The sequence below is a fragment of the Vicia villosa genome, linkage group LG4 (assembly GCF_029867415.1).
Source record: "Vicia villosa cultivar HV-30 ecotype Madison, WI linkage group LG4, Vvil1.0, whole genome shotgun sequence".
NCBI classification, from domain to species: domain Eukaryota; kingdom Viridiplantae; phylum Streptophyta; class Magnoliopsida; order Fabales; family Fabaceae; genus Vicia; species Vicia villosa.
In genome coordinates this window covers 74,285,078-74,311,602 of record NC_081183.1, presented here as the reverse complement: position 1 = coordinate 74,311,602, position 26,525 = coordinate 74,285,078, and the positions used below count along the sequence as shown (strand labels likewise).

At 36.4% G+C, this 26,525-nt stretch overlaps 1 protein-coding gene across 1 annotated transcript; it reads right to left on the bottom strand.

Annotated features, from left to right (window-relative positions):
• Window positions 1–1,021: 1,021 nt before the first annotated feature.
• Window positions 1,022–16,339, bottom strand: LOC131597372 (uncharacterized). Its single transcript, XM_058870075.1, has 3 exons — window positions 16,201–16,339; window positions 6,083–7,092; window positions 1,022–1,122 (listed from the first exon to the last, which is right to left on the bottom strand). Exons 2-3 carry the CDS (start codon window positions 7,083–7,085, stop codon window positions 1,106–1,108), a joined length of 1,020 nt encoding a protein of 339 aa, XP_058726058.1. The 5' UTR covers window positions 7,086–7,092; window positions 16,201–16,339; the 3' UTR covers window positions 1,022–1,105.
• Window positions 16,340–26,525: the final 10,186 nt, after the last annotated feature.

Genomic DNA, 26,525 nt, shown 5'->3' with positions numbered 1-26,525 from the left:
GAATAACTATGTTGATACATGAAGAGTAATTATTGATGTTAATATGGTTTTAAGTTAAACAGATGTTATGTCGTCAAAGTTGGTTAATGTAGTTTCTCTACTTAATGTTAATAAAGTTAATTCATGTGGTTTTAGTTCATCTGAGCATTTCTGTTATGTATCTATGATAGCATGATATTGTTGTTAAGTCGTGTCGTAATACTCCAATTTTTTGTCGAAACATAACCTTATAACTCTGATTTTCTTAATAATTATCGGGGTAGAATTGGGGTGTTACAAGATGGTATCAAAGCAGATCGGTCCGTCCGACCTGTGTTGTCTAATGTTGCTTATTCCTGTGTACGCGACAAATGTGTGAAACACTTTTGGTATTTGCTGCTTTTTCCAATATTTGTATGTAAGAGTAGGTTTGAAGTTAAGTGGGGGAGAAGCTATGCTTCTCGGTTATTTTTCCGCTGTAGGATGTTAGTATGTTGCTTCTAGCGACAGTGCAAGTATTGAGGGAGTTGTTGTTTCCCGAATCGAAGGCGACATGTATTTAAGAATTTGGATGCTAGTTAAGTTGAAACCTCTTGAGGAAGAGGATAAGCAAGAATTTTTCATGTTTACTCCTCAAAGTATGAGGGTAAATGTAGCGGTTGGTGATATGCAAGTATGGGGAAAATTCCCGATGTTTTTGAAGGTAACTGTTGTAACACCCCAAATCTACCCCAAACATTTATGCGGAAAAATCAGAGTATAAAAATTCTCAACAGAATCAGGATGTCACACATTCAACATAAACATAAACCTGTCATGCTTTTAAACTAATACATAACACTATCAGGATTGGAGTGAACAAACTCATAACATATATCTCAACTTCTGAATAACATAGTATTCGTAGCATAACCCAAACTTAGGTTCAACATGCAACAGATTCACAATGATTCAACAATTAAGACATAACATCTTTTAAGTCATAAAAAGCAACAATACAAACAACTCCTCAAATACATCATAAGGTTCAAAAAAACAAATAACAACATCAAGCAAGTGTTCATTTCCCCCCAAGTGCTACGCATCAGAGCAATGACACCCAAAACTCGACTATAAGCGGAAACAGCTACTCATCTGGATTACCTGCACGTTACCCACGTGGAGGCAACATTCAAACAGAAAGGGTGAGATATCAAACTATATAAATAGGATTATGATAAATCATATATTAGGTAAGGAATATAAATGAATCACCGTTTCACACAACACCAACATAAACAACACAAGGAACATCATCCAAGAATAATCTTGATACCAACACATCGACATCTTCAACAAATCAACACATAAGCATCACAATGCATAGACAACAACTTCAACTAACAACAACTCGAATGGGACTCAACTATGCATATGCATGTGGTACCATTGGAGTAAAACTCCCAACTTAGAACATTGCCAGTAATTTCGAGGCATAAGGCAAAGCCTTCAACACGGTCACATATCAACATCACACCGTTCAACATTATGTTATGCTATGCTATGCGGAACGTACAACGACCATGATTCGACAACGAAACAACGACATAACAACAACACAACCACGGTCACATATCAACATCACACCGTTCCATTTTAGCCAAAGGCTCACAACACAACTTATCAATTCATAGCGTTATATACAGAATATCAAAATTTTCTATGATTCACACTATGAGACTACTCATATTAGAACGCACAAAAAAAATCATATTGGAAATCATAACATTAATCGCAACAAAAGCATCCAAAACGAAATCACAATTTTCGGTTAATTCACGATATATCAATAAACCAAGTAAGCCAAAACAACTTCCAATTAACATTTAACTAAATTAGATATCATGTTAATTATCAAAACAACATTGTTAGCTTAGCAATATATTATTCTCAATTTAATTATTCAACTAAAACACAATTACGGTCAAATTCTCAAAATACCGTAATTTACCGATAAACCGAATATTTAAATCAAGTCTAAGTATTTTCTAATTAAATAGATTTATTGAAATTAATCCTATTATTGACTAAATCATCCAATTAATAATCATATTATATTAGTTCAATTCAATATTCTATTTTCAATTTATTTTTCAATTTATTATTTTATTTTCTATTCCAAAACCAACATTTAATATTAAGGATACTCAACTCCACACAATTTCGGTCGGTTCGTAAAATAGCACAATTTCAACTAAATATCACTACCACATTAACCTACTAATTAAACTTAGCTACCACGTAAATTTTCATCAAATTCCGGACAACTAATTATACCGCTTAATTCGTCTATTACGATCAAACGAGACTGTTTGAAATACATTTATTCTATAATTTCTACTGTACAGGGGACTACATTCATTTGCTATTGTTAGTTTATCAGTGAACATACTGTACCAAATAATATTAACATACCTTTATTATATTATTGTTAATTCAAGTATAATAATAATATAAGTTAAAACTATGTTATCTAATTAATATATATAAGCTTCTACTATTTTTAAACAACACTTAGTTACAGGTAGTACATGGTTTAGGAAAAGGAGAATAAGCAATACAAGCATGAAGCAGAACAAGCATACACAAACAGTGGCGCATCATAAAATGAAAATCTAAGCTACGGTAGCGGTATCTTCAGCTAGGCATATTTATAAAGAAAAACGGAACCTGAACTACAACCCCATAAACAAAATCCAACGACCAATTAAATTTTCAACAACAACACAACATACATAGAACAACATAGTAGAGAAATCTAATACCCTAAACCCCACATAAAATTCATCATACTCTCATTTAGGTAGTAAGAATCCCCCCTTACCTTGGATTGAGTGCAGCTCTAAGAAGATTCAATTGAAAATTGGAGAAAAAATGCACTTTAGAGCAACACTTTGGGTCTCCTCTTCAAACCCTAACCCCTCTTTTCTTTCTCTCCTTCGGTTTCCTCTTCTTCTCTCTTTCAGAAAACACTAACTCTCTACTACTTCTATTTAAAAAAACTAGACTATATTAATTATTTAATACACAAATGGGCCTAACAAAATATACCCCCTTAATACCTAAAGATGTCATTAATTAAGCCCAATATTATTTCCACACTTAATATAAAAATAATACTTCTACTAAAACTCCATTAAAATAAAATTCGACTATTTTAATATACCAACTTATTACTCAGTGTCTCATATTTCCGGTCTAAACTTAATTACTCAGAAAATTCCCAAAACGCTAAATATTAACTCATTAATATTTCTAATACTAAGAAATATTAAAATTATCGATTAAATGTCGATCCGCTATCCCGAACTAATACCGACTAAATCGCCCCAAAACGCAAAAATTTCAGAAAACATCACAAATGTCTAAATTAAGCAAATAATTATTTTTCCGGCCGTTACAACTCTCCCCCACTAGAATATTTTCGTCCTCGAAAATAGAAATTTACCTGATTCAAATAACTCGGGATAGGAATCTCGCATCTTGCTCTCTAATTCCCATGTCAAGCTTTCTCCAGCAGCTCCTAACCAAACAACTTTCACCAATGCAATCTCCTTGCCTCTTAGAACCTTCATCTCGCGATCCACAATTCGCACCGGCATCGTCTCCACTGTGAGATTATCACGCACTTGCACATCGTCCATCTGAATCACATGAGACGGATCGGAAACATACTTTCGGAGTTGTGACACATGAAACACATCGTGCAAATTAGCAAGATTTGGCGGTAACGCCACACGGTAAGCAACTCTCCCAACTCGATCTGATATTTGATACGGACCAATAAAACGAGGAGTGAGCTTTTTAGACTTCAGAGCTCGCCCAACACCAGTCACAGGTGTGACTCTCAAAAATACATGATCACCAGCTTGGAATTCCAAATCTTTCCTTCTCTTGTCATGGTAACTTTTCTGCCTACTTTGAGAAGCTTTCATCTTATCTCGAATAAGCTTCACTTTCTCAGTAGTCTCCCTAACAATCTCGGGTCCAAGTACCACACTCTCACCCGATTCATGCCAACACAACGGAGGCCTACACCTCCGACCATACAACGCCTCAAAAGGTGCCATCCCAATACTAGAATGGTAACTGTTATTGTAAGTGAACTCAATCAACGAAAGATACGTATCCCACGAACCTCCTTGTTCAAGAACACACGCTCTCAACAAATCCTCTAATGACTGAATAGTCCTCTCAGTCTGACCATCAGTTTGTGGATGATATGCCGTACTCAACCTCAACTCCTTAGCCATCATAGCCGACATATGCAAGGTCTTTCGGCTTAAAGCATCGGCTACAACATTAGCTTTTCCGGGATGATAGTTCAAACCGAAATCATAATCCTTCAATAATTCTAACCACCTTCGCTGCCTCATATTCAACTCTTTTTGATCAAAAAGGTACTTCAAACTTTTATGGTCACTAAACACTTCAAATCTAGAACCATAAAGATAATGCCTCCAAATTTTCAACACAAAGACCACTGCAGCCAACTCTAGATCATGCGTAGGATAATTCTTTTCATGAGTTCTCAACTGCCTAGACGCATAAGCAACCACTTTACCATTCTGCATAAGCACACCACCTAACCCCATCAGACAAGCATCACAGTACACAACAAAAGGCTCTCCCGGATTAGGCAAAGTCAAAACTGGAGCCGACGTCAACCTCTTCTTCAACTCATTGAAACTTTCTTCGCATCGAATATCCCACACAAAAGCTTTTCCCTTGCAAGTCAATCTTGTCAACGGAAGTGCCAATTTAGAAAATCCTTCAATAAACCGTCTATAGTAACCGGCTAAGCCCAAGAAGCTTCTAATCTCAGTAGCTGATTTCGGAGCTTCCCATTGTAACACAGCATCAACTTTAGAAGGATCCACGGCAATGCCATGACCAGAAATGACATGACCAAGAAAACTAACTTCATGCAACCAGAATTCACACTTAGACAACTTGGCATACAACTGCTTCTCTTTCAGAACTTGCAACACAATTCTCAGATGCTCTTCATGCTCTTCTTCAGATTTAGAGTAAATCAGAATGTCATCAATGAATACCACTACAAACCGATCCAAGTAAGTATGAAAAATACGATTCATGTACTCCATGAATACTCCCGGCGCATTAGTAACACCGAAGGGCATCACCGAATACTCGTAGTGTCCATACCGAGTCCTGAACGCGGTCTTCTGAATATCATCTTTTTTTACTCTAATCTGGTGATATCCGGACCTCAAATCAATTTTAGAAAACACACTAGCACCCACCAATTGATCCATCAAGTCATCAATTCTTGGAAGCGGATACTTGTTCTTGATCGTCACTTTATTCAATTGCCGATAATCAACACAAAGTCTCATACTTCCATCTTTCTTCTTTACTAACAACACAGGCGCTCCCCACGGCGATACACTTGGTCTTACAAACTTTTTCTCAAGCAAATCTTCTAATTGCTTCTTCAGTTCAGATAACTCAGATGCAGACATCCTGTACGGTGCCATAGAAACAGGTCTGGTACCAGGTACAAGATCAATCGCAAACTCAACTTCTCTTTCTGGAGGTACATCAGGAATTTCATCAGGAAACACATCAGGAAATTCGTGCACCACCTTTAACTCGTCAATTCTAACTTGATTCTCAAAAGACAATGACGCCATCAACGAGAACATTTGTGCTTCGTCTTGCATCAATTTCCTCAATTGCTTACCAGTCAACAAACCAACTCCTTCTTCCTCGGGAGAAGAAAACCTCAAGGACTTGTTAAAACAGTTGATATGAACATAGTTATACTCTAACCAATTCATACCCAAGATCACATCTAATCCACTCAACGGCAAACAAATCAAGTCAACAACAAAGTCTTTGTCGAAGATCGACAAAGGACACTTTGAACACATCAGAGAAGTAGTCACTGATCCCTTAGCTGGAAGATCGACAACCATCTCTCCATTCATGGAAGACAACATAAGACCCAATCTTTCAACACAATCAGAAGCAATAAAACAATGAGTAGCACCAGTATCAATAATAGTGATTAAAGGAGTACTATTAATGAAACATGTACCTCTGATGAGTCGGTCTCCACTAGTTGTAGGAGTCCCAGCTAAAGCAAACACCTTTCCACCAGATTGTGCCTTCTTCTTTGGACACTGGCTACCAATGTGTCCCTCTTTGCCACACGTGAAACATACCATGTCCTTATGCTTGCAATCAGACATTGCATGTCCCATCTTACCACATCTGAAACACTTCCTCGCATCAGCAGTACAAGCATTGCTCTTATGACCAGGTTGACCACATTTGAAACATACAATCCTAGAAGGAGCATCTCCCCCACTAGACCTCTGACCATGAGTAACTCTTTGTTTCCCTTTACCAGCATCATACGGTTTCCCACGGCTTTGTTGATTCTTGCCCCTTCTATCACTAACCATCTTGTGATTAGCATTACTATCTTCCTCAAAGATCCTACAACTGTCAACCAAATCAGAAAACAAACGGATCTTTTGGTTCCCAACAGCCTTCTTGATCTCCGAGCGTAACCCATTCTGAAACTTGATGCACTTAGAAAATTCAGCACCTTCGCCATCAAAGTGAGGATAGAACTTAATCAACTCAGTGAACTTGGCAGCATACTCGGTCACAGACTTGTTCCCTTGCGTCAACTCTAGGAATTCTATCTCTTTCTTACCCCGAACATCTTCAGGATAGTACTTCCTCAGAAATTCCCTACGGAACACATTCCAAGTGACTTCCTCACATGAAAACTCCAACCTAGCAAGTGTCTCCAACCACCAATCATCAGCTTCCTTAGCCAGCATATGAGTGCCATATCTGACCTTCTGAGCAGGAGTGCAATCCATAACACGGAAGATTCGCTCGAGCTCCTTCAACCAATCAAGAGCACCATCAGGGTCATGCGTACCCTTGAACACCAGCGGATTCTCCCTTTGGAAAGTCGCCAAACTACGAGATCCAGCATTCTCGTCAGCATTCGGTTGGTTTTGCATAGCCTGAGCCACCGCTTCCAAAGCAGCAGCTATTGCAGCATCGTTCCTCCCAGCCATAGCGTCACTACAACACAAAAACAATTCAGCACAAACAACAATACACGATTGTTAGACTACACTACGACTCGACACTTGGCCGGACAAGACCAACCAGGCTCTAATACCACTAATGTAACACCCCAAATCTACCCCAAACATTTATGCGGAAAAATCAGAGTATAAAAATTCTCAACAGAATCAGGATGTCACACATTCAACATAAACATAAACCTGTCATGCTTTTAAACTAATACATAACACTATCAGGAATGGAGTGAACAAACTCATAACATATATCTCAACTTTTGAATAACATAGTATTCGTAGCATAACCCAAACTTAGGTTCAACATGCAACAGATTCACAATGATTCAACAATTAAGACATAACATCTTTTAAGTCATAAAAAGCAACAATACAAACAACTCCTCAAATACATCATAAGGTTCAAAAAAACAAATAACAACATCAAGCAAGTGTTCATTTCCCCCCAAGTGCTACGTATCAGAGCAATGACACCTAAAACTCGACTATAAGCGGAAACAGCTACTCATCTGGATTACCTGCACGTTACCCACGTGGAGGCAACATTCAAACAGAAAGGGTGAGATATCAAACTATATAAATAGGATTATGATAAATCATATATTAGGTAAGGAATATAAATGAATCACCGTTTCACACAACACCAACATAAACAACACAAGGAACATCATCCAAGAATAATCTTGATACCAACACATCGACATCTTCAACAAATCAACACATAAGCATCACAATGCATAGACAACAACTTCAACTAACAACAACTCGAATGGGACTCAACTATGCATATGCATGTGGTACCATTGGAGTAAAACTCCCAACTTAGAACATTGCCAGTAATTTCGAGGCATAAGGCAAAGCCTTCAACACGGTCACATATCAACATCACACCGTTCAACATTATGTTATGCTATGCTATGCGGAACGTACAACGACCATGATTCGACAACGAAACAACGACATAACAACAACACAACCACGGTCACATATCAACATCACACCGTTCCATTTTAGCCAAAGGCTCACAACACAACTTATCAATTCATAGCGTTATATACAGAATATCAAAATTTTCTATGATTCACACTATGAGACTACTCATATTAGAACGCACAAAAAAAATCATATTGGAAATCATAACATTAATCGCAACAAAAGCATCCAAAACGAAATCACAATTTTCGGTTAATTCACGATATATCAATAAACCAAGTAAGCCAAAACAACTTCCAATTAACATTTAACTAAATTAGATATCATGTTAATTATCAAAACAACATTGTTAGCTTAGCAATATATTATTCTCAATTTAATTATTCAACTAAAACACAATTACGGTCAAATTCTCAAAATACCGTAATTTACCGATAAACCGAATATTTAAATCAAGTCTAAGTATTTTCTAATTAAATAGATTTATTGAAATTAATCCTATTATTGACTAAATCAACCAATTAATAATCATATTATATTAGTTCAATTCAATATTCTATTTTCAATTTATTTTTCAATTTACTATTTTATTTTCTATTCCAAAACCAACATTTAATATTAAGGATACTCAACTCCACACAATTTCGGTCGGTTCGTAAAATAGCACAATTTCAACTAAATATCACTACCACATTAACCTACTAATTAAACTTAGCTACCACATAAATTTTCATCAAATTCCGGACAACTAATTATAGCGCTTAATTCGTCTATTACGATCAAACGAGACTGTTTGAAATACATTTATTCTATAATTTCTACTGTACAGGGGACTACATTCATTTGCTATTGTTAGTTTATCAGTGAACATACTGTACCAAATAATATTAACATACCTTTATTATATTATTGTTAATTCAAGTATAATAATAATATAAGTTAAAACTATGTTATCTAATTAATATATATAAGCTTCTACTATTTTTAAACAACACTTAGTTACAGGTAGTACATGGTTTAGGAAAAGGAGAATAAGCAATACAAGCATGAAGCAGAACAAGCATACACAAACAGTGGCGCATCATAAAATGAAAATCTAAGCTACAGTAGCGGTATCTTCAGCTAGGCATATTTATAAAGAAAAACGGAACCTGAACTACAACCCCATAAACAAAATCCAACGACCAATTAAATTTTCAACAACAACACAACATACATAGAACAACATAGTGTTAGACGCTGGCCTTAGGATCTAGAGGGGGGGGGGTGAATAGATCGTTCACAGTTTTACGGATTTAAACGACTTTTCAGCGGAAGTGATTCTGAATCGACTCGCGTCTATTCCGAACCACTATCGAAACGATTATATATGTGTTTAAAAAACCAGTCAAAGACTTGAGTTGAATGATAAGAGTATATGTTGCAGAATCAAAGCGTTTCTCTTATTGAAAATCAGATTAACTTTTTGTATGATGGACAATGTTTGCAATGCAGTAAGAGTGATAGAAACAAATATACAAACACTTGGTGATAATGATCAAATTGAAGGTAATTCAATGTGTGGTGGATTGTGATGTTTATGTAAGTACTTAATTCACAATCTTAACACTCGAATCGTTGATCAATTTGCTATTATAACCAAATATGAACAGAATGTAAATGAAAAGGTAAAAGCGACAAGAACACGATATTTGTTTAGGCAGTTTGTCGATCGTCCTCGCTACGACTACGTCTGCCCCCAATTCTAAATTGAAATTGGGTAATCTTTCATTAATGTTGAAAGTAGTATATACAAAGAAGATAACAAAGCGATAAACGATAAACCAATTATGTCGATCCTTTGAATCTTCTTCCCCCTTAATCTTGAGCAAGATCAAGGTTATCCAAGAGCTTCACTTTGATTCCCTTCTGCAGTGTCTTGATTCCTTGAACTCCCCGTTCCTCAATCGTTACACTCAGCCGAATCCTCAATGAACGCCTCTTGATAAAAACCCCCAAGAACCACCCGTCGTGGAGGACAAAACCCGCAGATTTTATTCACCAACAAACCCCACAAACCTTCACCCACTAGGAATCTTCAATTCCGTTCCATGGACGTTATCGAACTCATCACTAACCCGCAACGCAAGAATGATTATGTGTAATTGTGTTGGAGATGATGAAGAACGAAGATGAGAAACGTTTGTGTATCTTTCAGTCGTTGGTGTTGTGTTGAATAATGAACCTTTGATAATATATAAGATAGCTTAGCAGTTGGAGATGAGAAAAACAGAATTTTTGGCATTCTTGATCAGTTAGGTCGACCTCTTGTAGAGCTTAGGTCGACCTAGCAGTGCTTGCAGAATTTTGCTCCCAGTTAGGTCGACCTGTTTAAGGAGTAGGTCGACCAGAATCCTCTCAAAATGCATTCTGGGGACATTTTCACAGATTAGGTCGACCTAGTCGTTGTGTAGGTCGACCTAGCAGACTGGTATGTAACTTTCATCAATTTAGGTCGACCTGGATGATGTGTGAGTCAACCTAGCAGAAGTATGTGGATTTTTCTCCATTTTAGGTCGACCTGGGTTGACAGAAGGTCGACCTAACTGCTGGTTTTCTGCATTCTTCTTGATCTGCTTGTGTTGAGTCGACCTAAAGTATAATAGATCAACCTGTACTTGTCATGAGTGATCAATGCTTGCTTTTCTTTGAGTTTTCTGCTTCCGCCTTGTTGTTTGAATGCTCATTTGAGTTTGCCATAAATCAAAAACATCTTTGAGTGTAATCTTGTATTCACATGCTCCCCCTTTTTGATGATGGCAAGTCATTAGTCGAAACTTTGGTGGTAAGTGATAAAGACTCAACAAAGCTCCCCCGTACATCCAGCATCTATCTCTCAACAAGTCAATCTCTCAACACAGCTCCCCCGTACACTCAGCATCTATCTCCCCCTTTGTCAACATCAAAAAGAGATACAACGAAAATAGAAGAGTAACGAGAGAACCATAGATAAAATGCTAGCATTCATAAAAAGGTAGTCAGTTATAGCATGAGAGTCAAATGAGCAAGAGCGATATATGTATGAAGTCACTATAAGCATGTTAATTGATAGCATATTATAGTATCAATAATATTTTTGGAAGTGAACAACAATAACGTTACCGCTTTCTCAACTTTAATGGCAGCCTTTAATCAATGTGGAATGACGCCTGGCTAGATGATGAACTACCTTTACGCTAAGAAAAATGTTAGCAAGAGAGAACATATATATATATATATATATAAAGTAAAGGAATAATATTAAGAGAGAACAAACGTAATTAGCCCAAATTAGAGATATCGAGTATCCCTAATTCCCTACGAATGTTGAAGTATTGCTCCGTTGCTAGAGGTTTGGTGAATATGTCAGCTAGTTGCTTCTTGCTTTCTACATGTTCAAATGTAACGTCTCCTTTTTCTACATGATCTCGTAGAATGTGATGTCTTATTTCAATATGCTTGGTACGTGAGTGTAAGACAGGATTTTTACTCAGGTTTATGGCACTTGTGTTATCGCACATGATAGGTATGCGATCAAGCTTAATACCAAAGTCAAGAAGTTGTTGCTTGAGCCATAATATTTGTGCACAGCAGCTTCCAGCAGCTACATATTCTGCCTCAGCAGTAGATAATGCAACCGATACTTGTTTCTTGCTATGCCAACTTATCAATGAATTTGAGAATAGATGACACGTTCCACTGGTGCTTTTTCTATCGGATTTGCAGCCAGCAAAATCTGAATCAGAGAATCCTACCAAATGACACTCATTTCCCTTTGGATACCATAGGCCATATGTAGTAGTTCCACGTAAGTATCGCAGAATTCTTTTGACGGCTCTCAAGTGAGATTCTTTTGGACAAGATTGATATCTTGCACACATACACACACTAAACATGATGTCTGGTCTTGAGGCAGTAAGATACAATAGTGAGCCTATCATACCTCGGTATAATTTTACGTCAACCTCTTTACCTTTCTCATCTTTGTCTAGATTAGTATTTGTTGCCATAGGTGTGTCAATTTCTTTTGCTTCACTCATTCCAAATCTTTTGAGCAGCTCCGTACAGTATTTAGTTTGATTCACAAACGTTCCATGACTGAGTTGCTTGATTTGTAGGCCAAGGAAGAAATTTAGCTCACCCATGAGACTCATCTCAAATTCACTCTGCATAAGCTTAGAAAAATCTTTGACAAGTTTTGCATTAGTCGACCCAAATATAATGTCATCTACATAAATTTGGACTAAGAGAATATCTTTATCTTTTCTTTTAATAAAGAGAGTAGTGTCAACTTTACCCCTAGAGTACCTTTGGCTAAGGAGAAACTTGCTCAAACGTTCGTACCAAGCCCGAGGGGCTTGTTTAAGACCGTATAGAGCACGTTTCAGCTTATAGACATGAGTTGGGTACATGTAATTCTCAAAGCCGGGTGGCTGAGCAACATAGACTTCTTCATTTATATAGCCATTTAGAAAGGCACTTTTAACATCCATTTGGAATAGTTTGAAGTCTTTAGAACAAGCATAAGCAAGTAAGAGACGAATAGCTTCGAGACGTGCTACAGGAGCGTATGTCTCTTCATAATCAATACCTTCCTCTTGATTATAACCTTGGGCAACTAATCTAGCTTTGTTTCTAGTAATAACGCCGTTTTCATCAAGTTTGTTACGAAAAACCCATCTGGTGCCTATTACTTGATGATCTCCCGGATGAGGGACTAAGTCCCAAACATCATTCCATTTAAATTGGTTTAATTCTTCTTGCATGGCCATTAGCCAATTCTCATCAAGTAATGCATCCTTAGCGTTTTTCGGCTCAACTTGTGAAACAAAAGCAAAATGATGACAGAAGTTACTTATCTTTGAGCGTGTTGTAACGCCCCTTGAGATGTCTCCTATTATATTGTCAATTGGATGGTCTTTCACGTTTGTCCAGGCCTTGGGAAGTTCTTCATTGTTTGAGATGCTTTCTTTTTCATTTTCATTGTGAGACTCATCTTTCTCTTTCTCAGCATCTTTCTTTACAATACTTTCATCCTCATCTTCCTTATCCTTGACAATGTCTTCAGTGGATGGACCTGCACCATTAAATGAAAGACCTTTCTCGACATATTTTGCATAAGATTCATCAAAAGAAACGTGTACTACACTTCCTTTACCAAGTATGGCTCCCCGATTGTTATCTCCATAGGTGACATACCCCTTTTTCTTTGCTTGAAACTAAACGAAAAGAGATAGGTCTCCAGTCATGTGTCTTGAACATCCGCTATCAAGGAACCACAACCTTTCGGCAATGTCAAGACACTTTTCAGCTTTCTTTTTCTTGTTTTGATGAGCCATGAAACATAGGTTTGCTGATTCTTCTTCATCGCTTGATGAGCTTTCACTAGATGAATCGCTCTCCCATGCTATGTAAGCTCTTTTAGATTTGTTATGACCTTTGCTTTGGTTCTTCTCCTTTTCTTTCTTAAGGTATGGACAATCCGGTTTGTAGTGACCGGCTTTCCCGCAATTGAAGCAAAGACCTTTGATCTTTCCTTTGTTGTCGTCATCTTGTTTGAACATGTTTGATTTCTTTCTATAGTTGATCAAGCCTTTGTCGGAATGTTTTGCTCCATTTTTCTTTAGATATTTGTTGTATCTTCGCACAAACAGTCCCATTTCCTCATCATCGGAGTCTTCGTCATCACTTGTGTCACTATCCTTTGGCTCTCGTTTTGAGGTCTTGGAGCTCGAAGCTTTTAGAGCTATTGACTTCTTCTCTACCTCTTTCTCCATGTTCTTTTCTTTCTTTGTCCTTTTCTCATGCATGTCAAGGCATTTAAGGTGTTGTTCATGTTCCTCTAGTTTACCAAATAGAGTTGTGATGTCTAAAGTGTTTAGATCATTTGCTTCCTTTATTGCTGTGACTTTGGGTTGCCATTCCCTGTTCAAGCATCTTAAGATTTTGTTAGTAGCAACTGCATTGGAAACAGGTCTATCAAGTGAATTTAACCAATTTTTCAGATGAACGAATCTCTTCTGCATGTTTTCGATGGATTCACCATCTTCCATGTGGAAGAGTTCGAACTCTTGAGTTAACGTATTGATCCTAGCTAGTTTGACATCATCCGTTCCCTCGTGGGCAACTTGCAATGTGTCCCACATAGCTTTAGCTGATCTACAATGGGAAACGCGATAGTATTCATCAACTCCTAGAGCTGAGATTAGAATGTTTCTCGCTTTCCAATCGTATGCATATCTCTTTTCATCTTCAGCATCCCAAGTATTTTCTTGTTTTGGAACAACTGCACCAGCTGCATTTGTCATGGTGATCTGAAAGGGACCATTGACAATAGCTGTCCAGATGTTCCTATCAATTGCATTGATGTGGACACACATACAATCCTTCCAATAGCCATAGTTTTCACCGTTGAAAACTGGAGCTCTATTATGAGCCCCTTTAGGTCCGGAAGCCATCTTTCCAATAAGTGTTTCACGTAGCACGGAATAAACCAGAGCTCTTGATGCCACTTGTTAGACGCTGGCCTTAGGATCTAGAGGGGGGGTGAATAGATCGTTCACAGTTTTACGGATTTAAACGACTTTTCAGCGGAAGTGATTCTGAATCGACTCGCGTCTATTCCGAACCACTATCGAAACGATTATATATGTGTTTAAAAAACCAGTCAAAGACTTGAGTTGAATGATAAGAGTATATGTTGCAGAATCAAAGCGTTTCTCTTATTGAAAATCAGATTAACTTTTTGTATGATGGACAATGTTTGCAATGCAGTAAGAGTGATAGAAACAAATATACAAACACTTGGTGATAATGATCAAATTGAAGGTAATTCAATGTGTGGTGGATTGTGATGTTTATGTAAGTACTTAATTCACAATCTTAACACTCGAATCGTTGATCAATTTGCTATTATAACCAAATATGAACAGAATGTAAATGAAAAGGTAAAAGCGACAAGAACACGATATTTGTTTAGGCAGTTCGTCGACCGTCCTCGCTACGGCTATGTCTGCCCCGAATTCCAAATTGAAATTGGGTAATCTTTCATTAATGTTGAAAGTAGTATATACAAAGAAGATAACAAAGCGATAAACGATAAACCAATTATGTCGATCCTTTGAATCTTCTTCCCCCTTAATCTTGAGCAAGATCAAGGTTATCCAAGAGCTTCACTTTGATTCCCTTCTGCAGTGTCTTGATTCCTTGAACTCCCCGTTCCTCAATCGTTACACTCAGCCGAATCCTCAATGAACGCCTCTTGATAAAAACCCCCAAGAACCACCCGTCGTGGAGGACAAAACCCGCAGATCTTATTCACCAACAAACCCCACAAACCTTCACCCACTAGGAATCTTCAATTCCGTTCCATGGACGTTATCGAACTCATCACTAACCCGCAACGCAAGAATGATTATGTGTAATTGTGTTGGAGATAATGAAGATCGAAGATGAGAAGCGTTTGTGTATCTTTCAGTCGTTGGTGTTGTGTTGAATAATGAACCTTTGATAATATATAAGATAGCTTAGCAGTTGGAGATGAGAAAAACAGAATTTTTGGCATTCTTGATCAGTTAGGTCGACCTCTTGTAGAGCTTAGGTCGACCTAGCAGTGCTTGCAGAATTTTGCTCCCAGTTAGGTCGTCCTGTTTAAGGAGTAGGTCGACCAGAATCCTCTCAAAATGCATTCTGGGGACATTTTCACAGATTAGGTCGACCTAGTCGTTGTGTAGGTCGACCTAGCAGACTGGTATGTAACTTTCATCAATTTAGGTCGACCTGGATGATGTGTGAGTCGACCTAGCAGAAGTATGTGGATTTTTCTCCATTTTAGGTCGACCTGGGTTGACAGTAGGTCGACCTAACTGCTGGTTTTCTGCATTCTTCTTGATCTGCTTGTGTTGAGTCGGCCTAAAGTATAATAGATCAACCTGTACTTGTCATGAGTGATCAATGCTTGCTTTTCTTTGAGTTTTCTGCTTCCGCCTTGTTGTTTGAATGCTCATTTGAGTTTGCCATAAATCAAAAACATCTTTGAGTGTAATCTTGTATTCACACATAGTAGAGAAATCTAATACCCTAAACCCCACATAAAATTCATCATACTCTCATTTAGGTAGTAAGAATCCCCCCTTACCTTGGATTGAGTGCAGCTCTAAGAAGATTCAATTGAAAATTGGAGAAAAAATGCACTTTAGAGCAACACTTTGGGTCTCCTCTTCAAACCCTAACCCCTCTTTTCTTTCTCTCCTTCGGTTTCCTCTTCTTCTCTCTTTCAGAAAACACTAACTCTCTACTACTTCTATTTAAAAAAACTAGACTATATTAATTATTTAATACACAAATGGGCCTAACAAAATATACCCCCTTAATACCTAAAGATGTCATTAATTAAGCCCAATATTATTTCCACACTTAATATAAAAATAATACTTCTACTAAAACTCCATTAAAATAAAATTCGACTATTTTAATATACCGACTTATTACTCAGTGTCTCATATTTCCGGTCTAAACTTAATTACTCAGAAAATTCCCAAAACGCTAAATATTAACTCATTAATATTTCTAATACTAAGAAATATTAAAATTATCAATTAAATGTCGATCCGCTATCCCGAACTAATACCGACTAAATCGCCCCAAAACGCAAAAATTTCAGAAAACATCACAAATGTCTAAATTAAGCAAATAATTATTTTTCCGGGCGTTACAACTGTTAAGTAACAAGAATAAATTCTAGAAGATGGAATTTAGAAAGTTGCGATGTTCTAGCGCTACTTATACTTTGTGGAATGTGGATTGTTGCGACAGGAAGACTATTGATTGATTATTTGACGGTGTTCTTTATGAAGCCCAGAATTATGGCTAACTCTACTGAGGATTACTCTGTTGAGTTTTTATTTTACTGAATGATTTATTTGGTGTTCTGTACTAAGCCCAGAATTGTGGCTGACTTTGAGGGGGTAGATTACTTGTTTAAAGCCTAAGATTAAGGCTGACAATGTTAAGGAAAATAGATGTGGAATCTTGACTCTACTAAGGAGAAGACTTACTGGAGATTGAAAATATGGGTGACAGAGACTGTCCATGTCTCTCATTCCAAAAGGTGAACTCAATACTGATATTGAGACATACTTTGCTTATTTGAGGTATGGTTTGAAGAATAGAAGAATCTCACCAGGGTAGGCTAAAAGGTGACTAAAGACTTGTTCCCATGTTTATAAGAAAACTGATGAGTCCCTGTATACAAGCTCAAGAGGAAACTGTGAGATATGCTTTTAAGAAGCCCGTGGGTCCTTGTATTGTGAGCCCAAAAGGAGGATAATCGAGGGACATCGGGGTCCTTGTTATAGCATAAGAGAAAGCTATGTTGGCTTGACTAATTTGGCTCTAGGAAAATGGGTAAGAGGTTTCACCGGGAATAATTCCTCTTGGGTGGATGTGCCCTATTTTTGTTCTAAGGCTTTTTTCAAGATGTTTCACCGGCAATAATTCATCTTGAGGTTAAACTATATTATTCTATTAGGAAAGAACCTTCACTGGGAAGACGTTCTCAATCCTAGTTCATAGTCCTATAATATATATATATATGGTTTATTTGTCCTAAGTTTGTTCTTAGACGAAGATTTAAACAGTATATATTTACAGGTATATTTGATAGGGATTTAAATAAAAACTGTAAATTGAAAGTTGTAAAGCCTAACCTGGATGAAGAGGAGACCTTTGAAAGATGTATGTACAAAGCCTTACCATCAGCTTGGTTGTTTATTGGCAACAACATTAAAAAGAAAAAGGGTTTTGGGACTTAGACTCAAGGAGAGCCCCATGTGAAATTGGTTTGAAATTGAAGTTGTTTTGAAAACAGATTGAGAGTTTGATTGAAAACAGTTGAATTTGTTTAATGGAAACAATTGAATTGTTTTTTGTTTTAAAAGTAGAAGAAGTGAAGTTGGACACTAAGTCACATAGGTATATAAAGAGTTTCACCGGAAATAATTCCTTTCAATACCAAAAGAAAATTTTGAAAACAGATGAGGAGTTGTTTATTGCTTAAAAACAGTTTAAAAGATAAAAAGAAAAAAGTTATGGGACTTACACTCTCTAATATTCAAGAGGCCCAAAAGATTGATTGTGTTTTGAAAGTCGTATGTAAAAAAGGTGTTGGGTCTTACACTCTCTAATATTCAAGAGGCCTAAAAGATATATTTAAAATGAATAGAGTTTGATCACAAAATATTTACAAAGTAATTAGGTTTGAAAAATCTAAAGAAAATTATACTTAAAAGTATTAAAAATATTTAAAAACAAGTGATTTTAAACCTAATAAGAATATATCAAATAAATAATATTTTTGTGATTTTTTTGAGTATTCATAAAATAGATATGATAAATGAAAAATGTGTGAAAAATCAAGTGAAAGTGATTAAATTTGATAGGTTAAATGATTAATTGAAGTTGTGAAAAAAATGGAGAAAATAGCATAAATGGTTGATTTTGTTGGGAGAAAATCAAGCCAATTGGGCTACATCCCCAGTGTGATAAAGGAATGCATCCATGTGATAATATTAGAAAACAAAGTCTTTTCGAAAAAGGTTTGAAATATATCAAACAAAAGGTCTGAGGGGGATCGAACCCCAAACCTTGGTCAAGAGAGACTTTGGACGCGCGCTATGGTCACTGGGGCATACGATGAATTCGTGAATTATTCTCCCAGTATTTAAAATATGGTGATCTTCAACTTTCAGAAGTGTTCTAGGTGCTTGGATCACCTCTAACGAACCCCTATGATGTGTTAGAAAACTTACTTTCAAAGGAAGAGCTTTGGTTTGAAGAATTCGATTCTTCTTGCCAAAGAACCTATGAAAACCATAAGCAAGGGGGGGAGAAGGAGAAAGCAAGAATTGGAGTTGTTTCGGTGTGTTTTCTACTGAGGAGAGCACTTCTATTTATAGGAAAAGTGATCTAAGAATTAAGGGAGTGAAGTAAGCTTAGCAAGGTCACTCTTGGAGTATCTTTGGCATGAAGAAATGTGAAATATCCAAATGCAATGATGGATTATTTGATACCACTCCCTAGCCCTCGGTTTTGTTTGATCTTAGGGGACAATTCTGATGCAGAAATGAGTTCCAATTAGTTGGGAAGAGATTCCTTTGATGATTCACCACTTGGTCATAAATTTCCTAAAAGTAATCATTACATATTCACATGTTCTAGTTTTTGGGAATATTCTTCAATCTTTATTCAATTATGAAAATGAATACATGGCATCTCTACTGATGTATTATGTGTCATGTAGCATCAATTGGTAGAGGTATTTGCACAAAATTAGCGATAGGTAAAATTAGCAATAGGTAGCCCTAGGTATATACTTCAATTCAATAGTTTGGTGTTTCTTCAAAATCCCTTGGGAAGTGTGTGAAAATTGGCCCTGGAGTTTGAAGAAAAGTATGGTTTTTCACCATTTTTAACTTTGCAGCAACTTTGAGGATCCATATCTTTTCAATGGTTGATCTTTTGCAAAATCAAGAGATGTGACAAAGTTGTTCATTGGATCAAAATCTACAACTTTGATGTTGGAAGTTTTCTTCAGTTTGTACTTGAAATTTTGAGATATTCCCTCTCAAAGTTTGAAGACAATCCTTGGAAAATACTTTAAGAAATTTTCTAAGTATGAAAAGTCAAACTTTGACTTTTTGATCCCTAATTGATTTTCTTGATTTTTCTTGGCCAAATGACTTCAATAATCATATGTTGATGGTATTTGTAATACGTTTAACCGACTTTAAAGAAATGTCTCGGTAAGCAAGAGTCGCCACCGACTTTTATTTTATCCAATTGGAAAAGCAAAAAGAAACAGGAAATACCTTTGAAAGATTTTGAGTTCGGGGGGTAGGTTATGCAAAGGGAAGATTTAAAGCACCCTTTGTATCCATGGTTATCCATGGGCTCTTAATTGCTTAGCTCACTTGTTTGCTTGAAAAGTTTGAAGTGTCGTGTGTGAATAGTAAAAAGATTTTTTGAAGAAGAACTTTATCTTGTAAATAAGCGTAGTCTTTTTGAATTTGATTTTTGAAAAGAAGTGGGAAAAGCATTTGAATTTTGAATTGGATGTGAGCAAGCATTTAAGAACACCTACCCTAAGATTGTCTTTTTTGTTCTTTAAGTATTTCGGGCGAAAGGGTCTATCCATACCATGAGAGGGCAAGAAGTCTTTCAATTGGATGTTAAGGGTCATCGAAAAAAGTATCGTTCGCCATAAAACTGTCCCTACCATAAAGAGGGCATGTAGTCTCGGGGAAGGATAGAATAGTCTTTTAAGGCAATAGTAAGGATACCTTAGCATTCGAAGGGACTATCACCATTTAATCGAGGGACGAGATCATATTTATCTTAGGAAACTCGAAGGGACTATGATCTTTTATTGGAGGGACATGGTGATTTATGAATCGAAGACAGCAAGCTAAGGTATCCATACGCTCAAGGGGACTTGACTATTTGATCGAAATCAAAGGCAACAGGCAACAAGAGGGGTACCCTAAAGGTGAGTGTGTGCAACAATCATGTGATCGTATTCAGATATTTATCTCGAATTAGTGAGCTACGTCCAGTTATTATTCTTGTCACTCCCTATTTTACTAACCACGCAATAAATATTGGGCATGAATTAAAGTGCGGAAAGTAAAGACCTACGCTATTACAAGTTTAGGGATGGGGGATTTACAATAAACACCTGTAGGGGGTATGCGGAAAGTAAAAGACGGAAATTAAAAAAACCTAATAAACTATTACATTCCCAAAAATATTTATAAAAATATTGAAACAAAATTACTTGAACCAAACTCGACGTCCTGTTAAATCTGAAAATCAAGAATGAAAATAATGGGATTAGTGTATGAAAGATCTATTGAATAATTCCTTAAGCCCTAATTTAAAATAATTAAAAAAAAGAATTATGCAAAACAAATAATTTTAATGTTTAAATAACAATTAAAAGTTAATTTACAAAAAAAAGTCGAACATTCGATTAAATATCATAATTATATGATCTTTATTTATCTACATGATTTTTAGAAACAAGAAAATAATTTGTAATAATTTATAGTTATTAGAACAAATTATATAAGAAATATGCAAATAATAAAAATAAAAAAAGTTTAGAAATCTTAGCTCTGGATCTTGTGTGGAGGCTTCATGATCGTCTTTGGTGTGTCTGCAGCCTCCTGGATGTAGGATTGCATTGATCTGGAGATCTAATGGCAAAGGCATGAGGGCGCATCACAAGCTTGCGTTGGTGGTATACACTGGATCTGGGAAATAATTGTAGCAGAAAAAATATAGGAGAGGCGCGCAACAACTGGGGATCGAACCCAGGTACTCCTACTCAACCATTCATAGCTCTTGCCAACTAAGATGGGTATTTGTTTTGTAAAACAAACCACTTCAAATTAATATATAAAAAAACGCAAAGTAAGTGGAAAAATTCAAACCCAGTCAATGTGGGCCCCTGCGCCATGCTTTGAACCAATCGCAGGAGGAGAGTGTCATACCCTAATTTTGACCCCCCTGAGATGACATATCTTCAGGATTTTCATCAGGTCAAAACAAGCACCCAGAGCAGTCATCTCTTCATCTAGCATTCAATCAAGGATGTTCAAAGACAAGAAAACTCAGGCAAAGGATTAATCAATAGAAGGATTAGTCTCTAACACAATCATAGGACTCAAAAGCTCCATTTTTATATTCACCTATGATTGATTAGACACCCAGTCATCTGAGTACAGGTTTACACAGGTTACCAGACTAGGGTTTTTGAGCCTATCAAGGACTAAAATCAAGGATTACCTTTGGGAAACCCTAAAAAGCCCCAGGGGATCATTCAAAGACATCAATCATCTTCAAATAGCTCATATGACAAGATTCACTGGACATCACACCTCAATTCAAAGCCTACAGTCATCATTTTCATCTGGTCGACAATTAGGGTTTTTGACCTAATTCACCAGGATGGTTGAATTTTAATCAGGGCATGGATCCAAAACTCAAAGACATGATTCAAGAACCTCTAATACCTCAATATAACTCATTTACATCACTCATTTGAGGAGGAGATCTTAATTCCACACAAAAGTCCAAAATCTCACTTTAAATGGAAAAAGTCAACTATATGGGATCACCTTTGACTTTTAAGATTTTTGGTCAAACCATGACTTTCAAAGATCAATATCATCAATATATGGATATTAAAGTCATTTGACCAAATAAATTCAAGAAGAATCATCAAGGAGCAAAAAGTCGGGAATTAGGGTTTTTGAGGGCATTGTGGGAACTCAAAATTTCACCTACACAACTCAAAAAACTTCCAACATGAAAGTTGTAGATCTTGCAAAATAAAACAACATCTTACATAGGAACTTTTTTCAAAAGAGCCACCATTTAAGAGTTTTGGAATTTTGAAGCTTTAGGTTATAAAAACTTAGAAATTTTTCTAAGTGTTTTTAACCTAGTTTTCCTCCAACTTTGGGCTCATTTTTCACAAATTTCCCAAATGATTCTGAAGGAACCATAAACTAATGATTTGAAGTTGATGTTTAGGGATTTCCAAATTGTGTTCAACCTTCTCCAAATTCATTTTGAGCTAAGAGTTATGCTTGTTCAAAGTTGGCCTCATGAAGTGAAATTATAGGTCATGTACAATTTGAAACTTTGCAATTTTGTGCATTTTGCTTCACTAAGTGATGCTACACGACCTCTAATACATCTGAAAACATGCCATACATCCAAATTCATCATTGCATAAGGATTAGAGAAGATTCCAAAAAACAAAGGCATGTGATTATGTAATGATTGCATTCTTGAATTTATGGCAAATGATGAATCATCAAGGAATCTTCTCACTAACCAATTAGAGCCCTCCTCTGAATCAGAAATGTCCCCTAAGATCATGCAAGATCAATGGTTGGGAAGCTGGCCCGAAAATGCATCATTGCTTTGGGATATTTTCAAACTTTCTTCATGGCTAAGAAACCAAACTCACTTCACTAAGCAAGCTCACTCTCTCAATCAGTACTGAATCATTTGCCTATAAATAGAGGGCTCTTTCTCATTCAGAAAAGACACCAAAGCAACCATATTCCTTGCTTTCTCTTTCTCTTCTCATGCTTATGGTTTTTCAAAGTTCTTTGGCAAGAAGAATCGTTTTCTTCAAACCAGAGCTTATCTTTGGAAAGTAAGCATTCTAACATCTCAAAGGGGTTCATTTGAGGTGATCCAAGCACCTGGATCACTTCTGTAAGTGGAGGAACGCCATTGTTTCTCTCACTTTGGAGCTGCTGCAGTTGGAGGTCCATAGAGCAATTCAGAAGGTTTCCAACAAAGCCAAGCATCTAGACGTGTTCCTCAGGTCATAGTGAAGCTGTTCAGATGGCTGCAGCTCATCTGTAACTCAAGATTCATCACTCTCCATGTCCACTTGAAGCTCAAATTGAGGTAGGTCTATAGAGCAATTCAGGAGAATTGAAGTTATAATAAGCATTCAGTTAGCATCACTGAGTCCCAAGGAAGCTTTTGGGATCATTCATACAAGCCCAGGTGCTCTCTATCATCCTCACAACCTCCATTTTCAGAGGTAAGTTTCTCAACTCCATCTCTTTAATTTAAGTACTCTTTGTGATAAAGCTCGATTCTATCTTGTTCAGCATCATCAGAGGATTGAAAACCCTCTATCATCATTCATTTATTCATCTTGTTTGTCATTTAATTTCAAATTTAGGGTTCAAGTGTTCTTAGAGTTCTCTGAGAAATTAGGTAGCTATAGTTAATATAAATAAATGTTAGTTACATATTTGGATTCGTGAGGAAATTTAGAACAAGATTGATGTTTACATCATGCCATTTAGTTGAGAAACCAGAGAATTAGGAGTTTGAAAATCTTTGAGCTCGAGGAAGAAGACGACTATGGCCATGGCGCGCAAAAATTCAAATTTCTGGGCAAAGTTTATTTTATTTTTAATGATAGGCGTTTTCTAAACGAATGAATAACTTGCCCTAGTGGCCTCACATGCGCTCTTAGTCTCCTCATGCCTCAAGTCTGGGGTTCGAATCCCCCTCGCCCCAGACTTTTTGTTTCTTTTATTTTTCCATGATTTACCACTTGTTTGAAAATATAATGAACTGGATGTGTATCATAAACACCAAGCGCGCGTTAGCCCAGTGGTGTTACTTTGAGCTGGTGACTTAGAGGGCGTGGGTTCAAACCATGGTGAGGCCAAAACATTATTTTTTATCACTTTTCCTCTTCATTTTATTCACAAACTTCACACAATTAATTAACCTATCAAATTAAATCATTTTCACTTCATTTTTCACACACTTGTTATTTAATATATCTATTTTGTGAATAATCAAAAAAATCATAAAAATATTATTTAATTCATATATTTTTATTAGGTTTAAAATAGTATATTTTAAGTGTTTTTTTTTAAATACTTTAAATGTATATACTCATTTTGTTTTAACCTAATTATTTTGTGGATAATTTTATGATAAAACCCTAATTGTTTAGGTCTTAATCAGGTAAAGATCTTTATCTTTACCTTAATTAAGTTGACTTTTGTCAATTTTCAAAATTGTTTTCAATCTCCGATTAAACAAGATGATTAAGGTTTTCAAACAACAAAAACTTACATCATTCCAATCTTCATTTCCACTGCTTCACAAACAGTAAATAACTTCTAGGCCTCTAATAGAGTGTAAGACCCAACACCTTCTTTCTTTTCATAGTTTGTTTTCAAAAACTGTATTTTCAAAATCTTCTTTCTGTTTTTAAAACATTCTTCTGGTATTTGAAGGGCATTATTCCCGGTGAAACTCTTCAGATACCTATGTGACCTTTGTCCATCTTCACTTCTTCTGTTTTTAAAAACCCTTAACTGTTTATAATAAATATTCAAATGTTATCAAAACAACAAAAAATTACTGGTAACGCTTTGTACATACTTCTTCAAAGGCCTCCACTCCATCCAGGTTAGGCTTTACATGCTTTCAATTTACAGTCTTTGTTTAAATTACTGTCAAATATAAACTATGCATAAATTTGTTTAGAACTACGTTTGAGTGTAAACCCTAGGACAGTTAAACTATATATATATTATAGGAATATGGCCTAGGATTGAGAATGTCTTCCGGGTGAAGGCTCTTTCCTAATTAGAGATCTGTAGTTCAAACCCCCAAGATGAATTATTCCCGGTGAAACATCTTGGCAAAAACCTTAGAATCCCAAAATAGGACACATCCCCCCAAAGAGGAATTATTCCCGGTGAAACCTCTTACCCATTTGCTTATTGTAACACCCCCTTCTAATAACCCGCGGCAAATAAACAATTATTAAATCAGAGTAACATGTGGAGAGGTATCATAATTCATAAATAATGAAAACACACGTCGGTATAAGTCATGCATTTACTGAAACACCTGAAATCATAACTCATTAATCAAATCCATGTTTTACACAGCGGATATACTTCGTCAAGTCAACATTATATCACTAATGTATCAGACTTCAACCAAAACAATTAAATATAGAGTTACAATCAAAACTCCAAAACAAGCGTTCCCAGTGTTACAACTACCAGAGCATGACACATGACGCTAACTAAAACACTGACTCATGAGCTAATCCTCACCGAGTCAAACAGCCGCTATCTTCAATCTGAAAATGACAACATGTAAGGGTGAGTCTCATCATAATTAACAAATGTTATAAGGTTATAAAGCAATAACACATCACAGTTGCATCATTCACCCAATTGTTTCATAAACAGACATTCAAACAAGTCAAGCAACAATTAACACATCATTCAACATTTACAACACTGGAATACATCCCATCATGTTATAAATTATGCATATGAATGAACTGACACTATGCATGTGGTACCAACATCATCCAATGGGACTAACCCATGACCGATCCAACATCATCCAGATACGGCCCTGCCAGCACAGATTCCACACAATGGGAATCATGCCCTTCACTGATCCAACACACCCTTATGGATACAGTATCATCAATGAATATGAATGAATGCAACATATATAACATACTTATACCATCATCATCATCATCATCAATATCATCATCATCATCAAGTATGTTCATATATATTAACATCATTCAATCGCTATTCTATCATCATCACATAGAAAATATACATGTATTTTGCACCAATCATCATAATCAATAAGAAATATCACACATGTATTCTCATCATTCTAAAACCAATCAATCATCATCATATAGATTGTTTGATAAGGTTCATTTAGCCCGAAACGGCGCATCAAATGGACCAACGGTTAAAAAGTTATGCCTCTTAGAACTTTTTAAAAATATCTCAAAAACACCAACAGTACGCGGCGCCATCACCATCTCGCGGCGCGAACTGAGCGTCTCAAAATTCATTG

Bases quoted from the DNA above. Each gene is read 5' to 3' on its own strand.
- LOC131597372 (XM_058870075.1), bottom strand. From the start codon at position 7,085: ATGGCTGGGAGGAACGATGCTGCAATAGCTGCTGCTTTGGAAGCGGTG.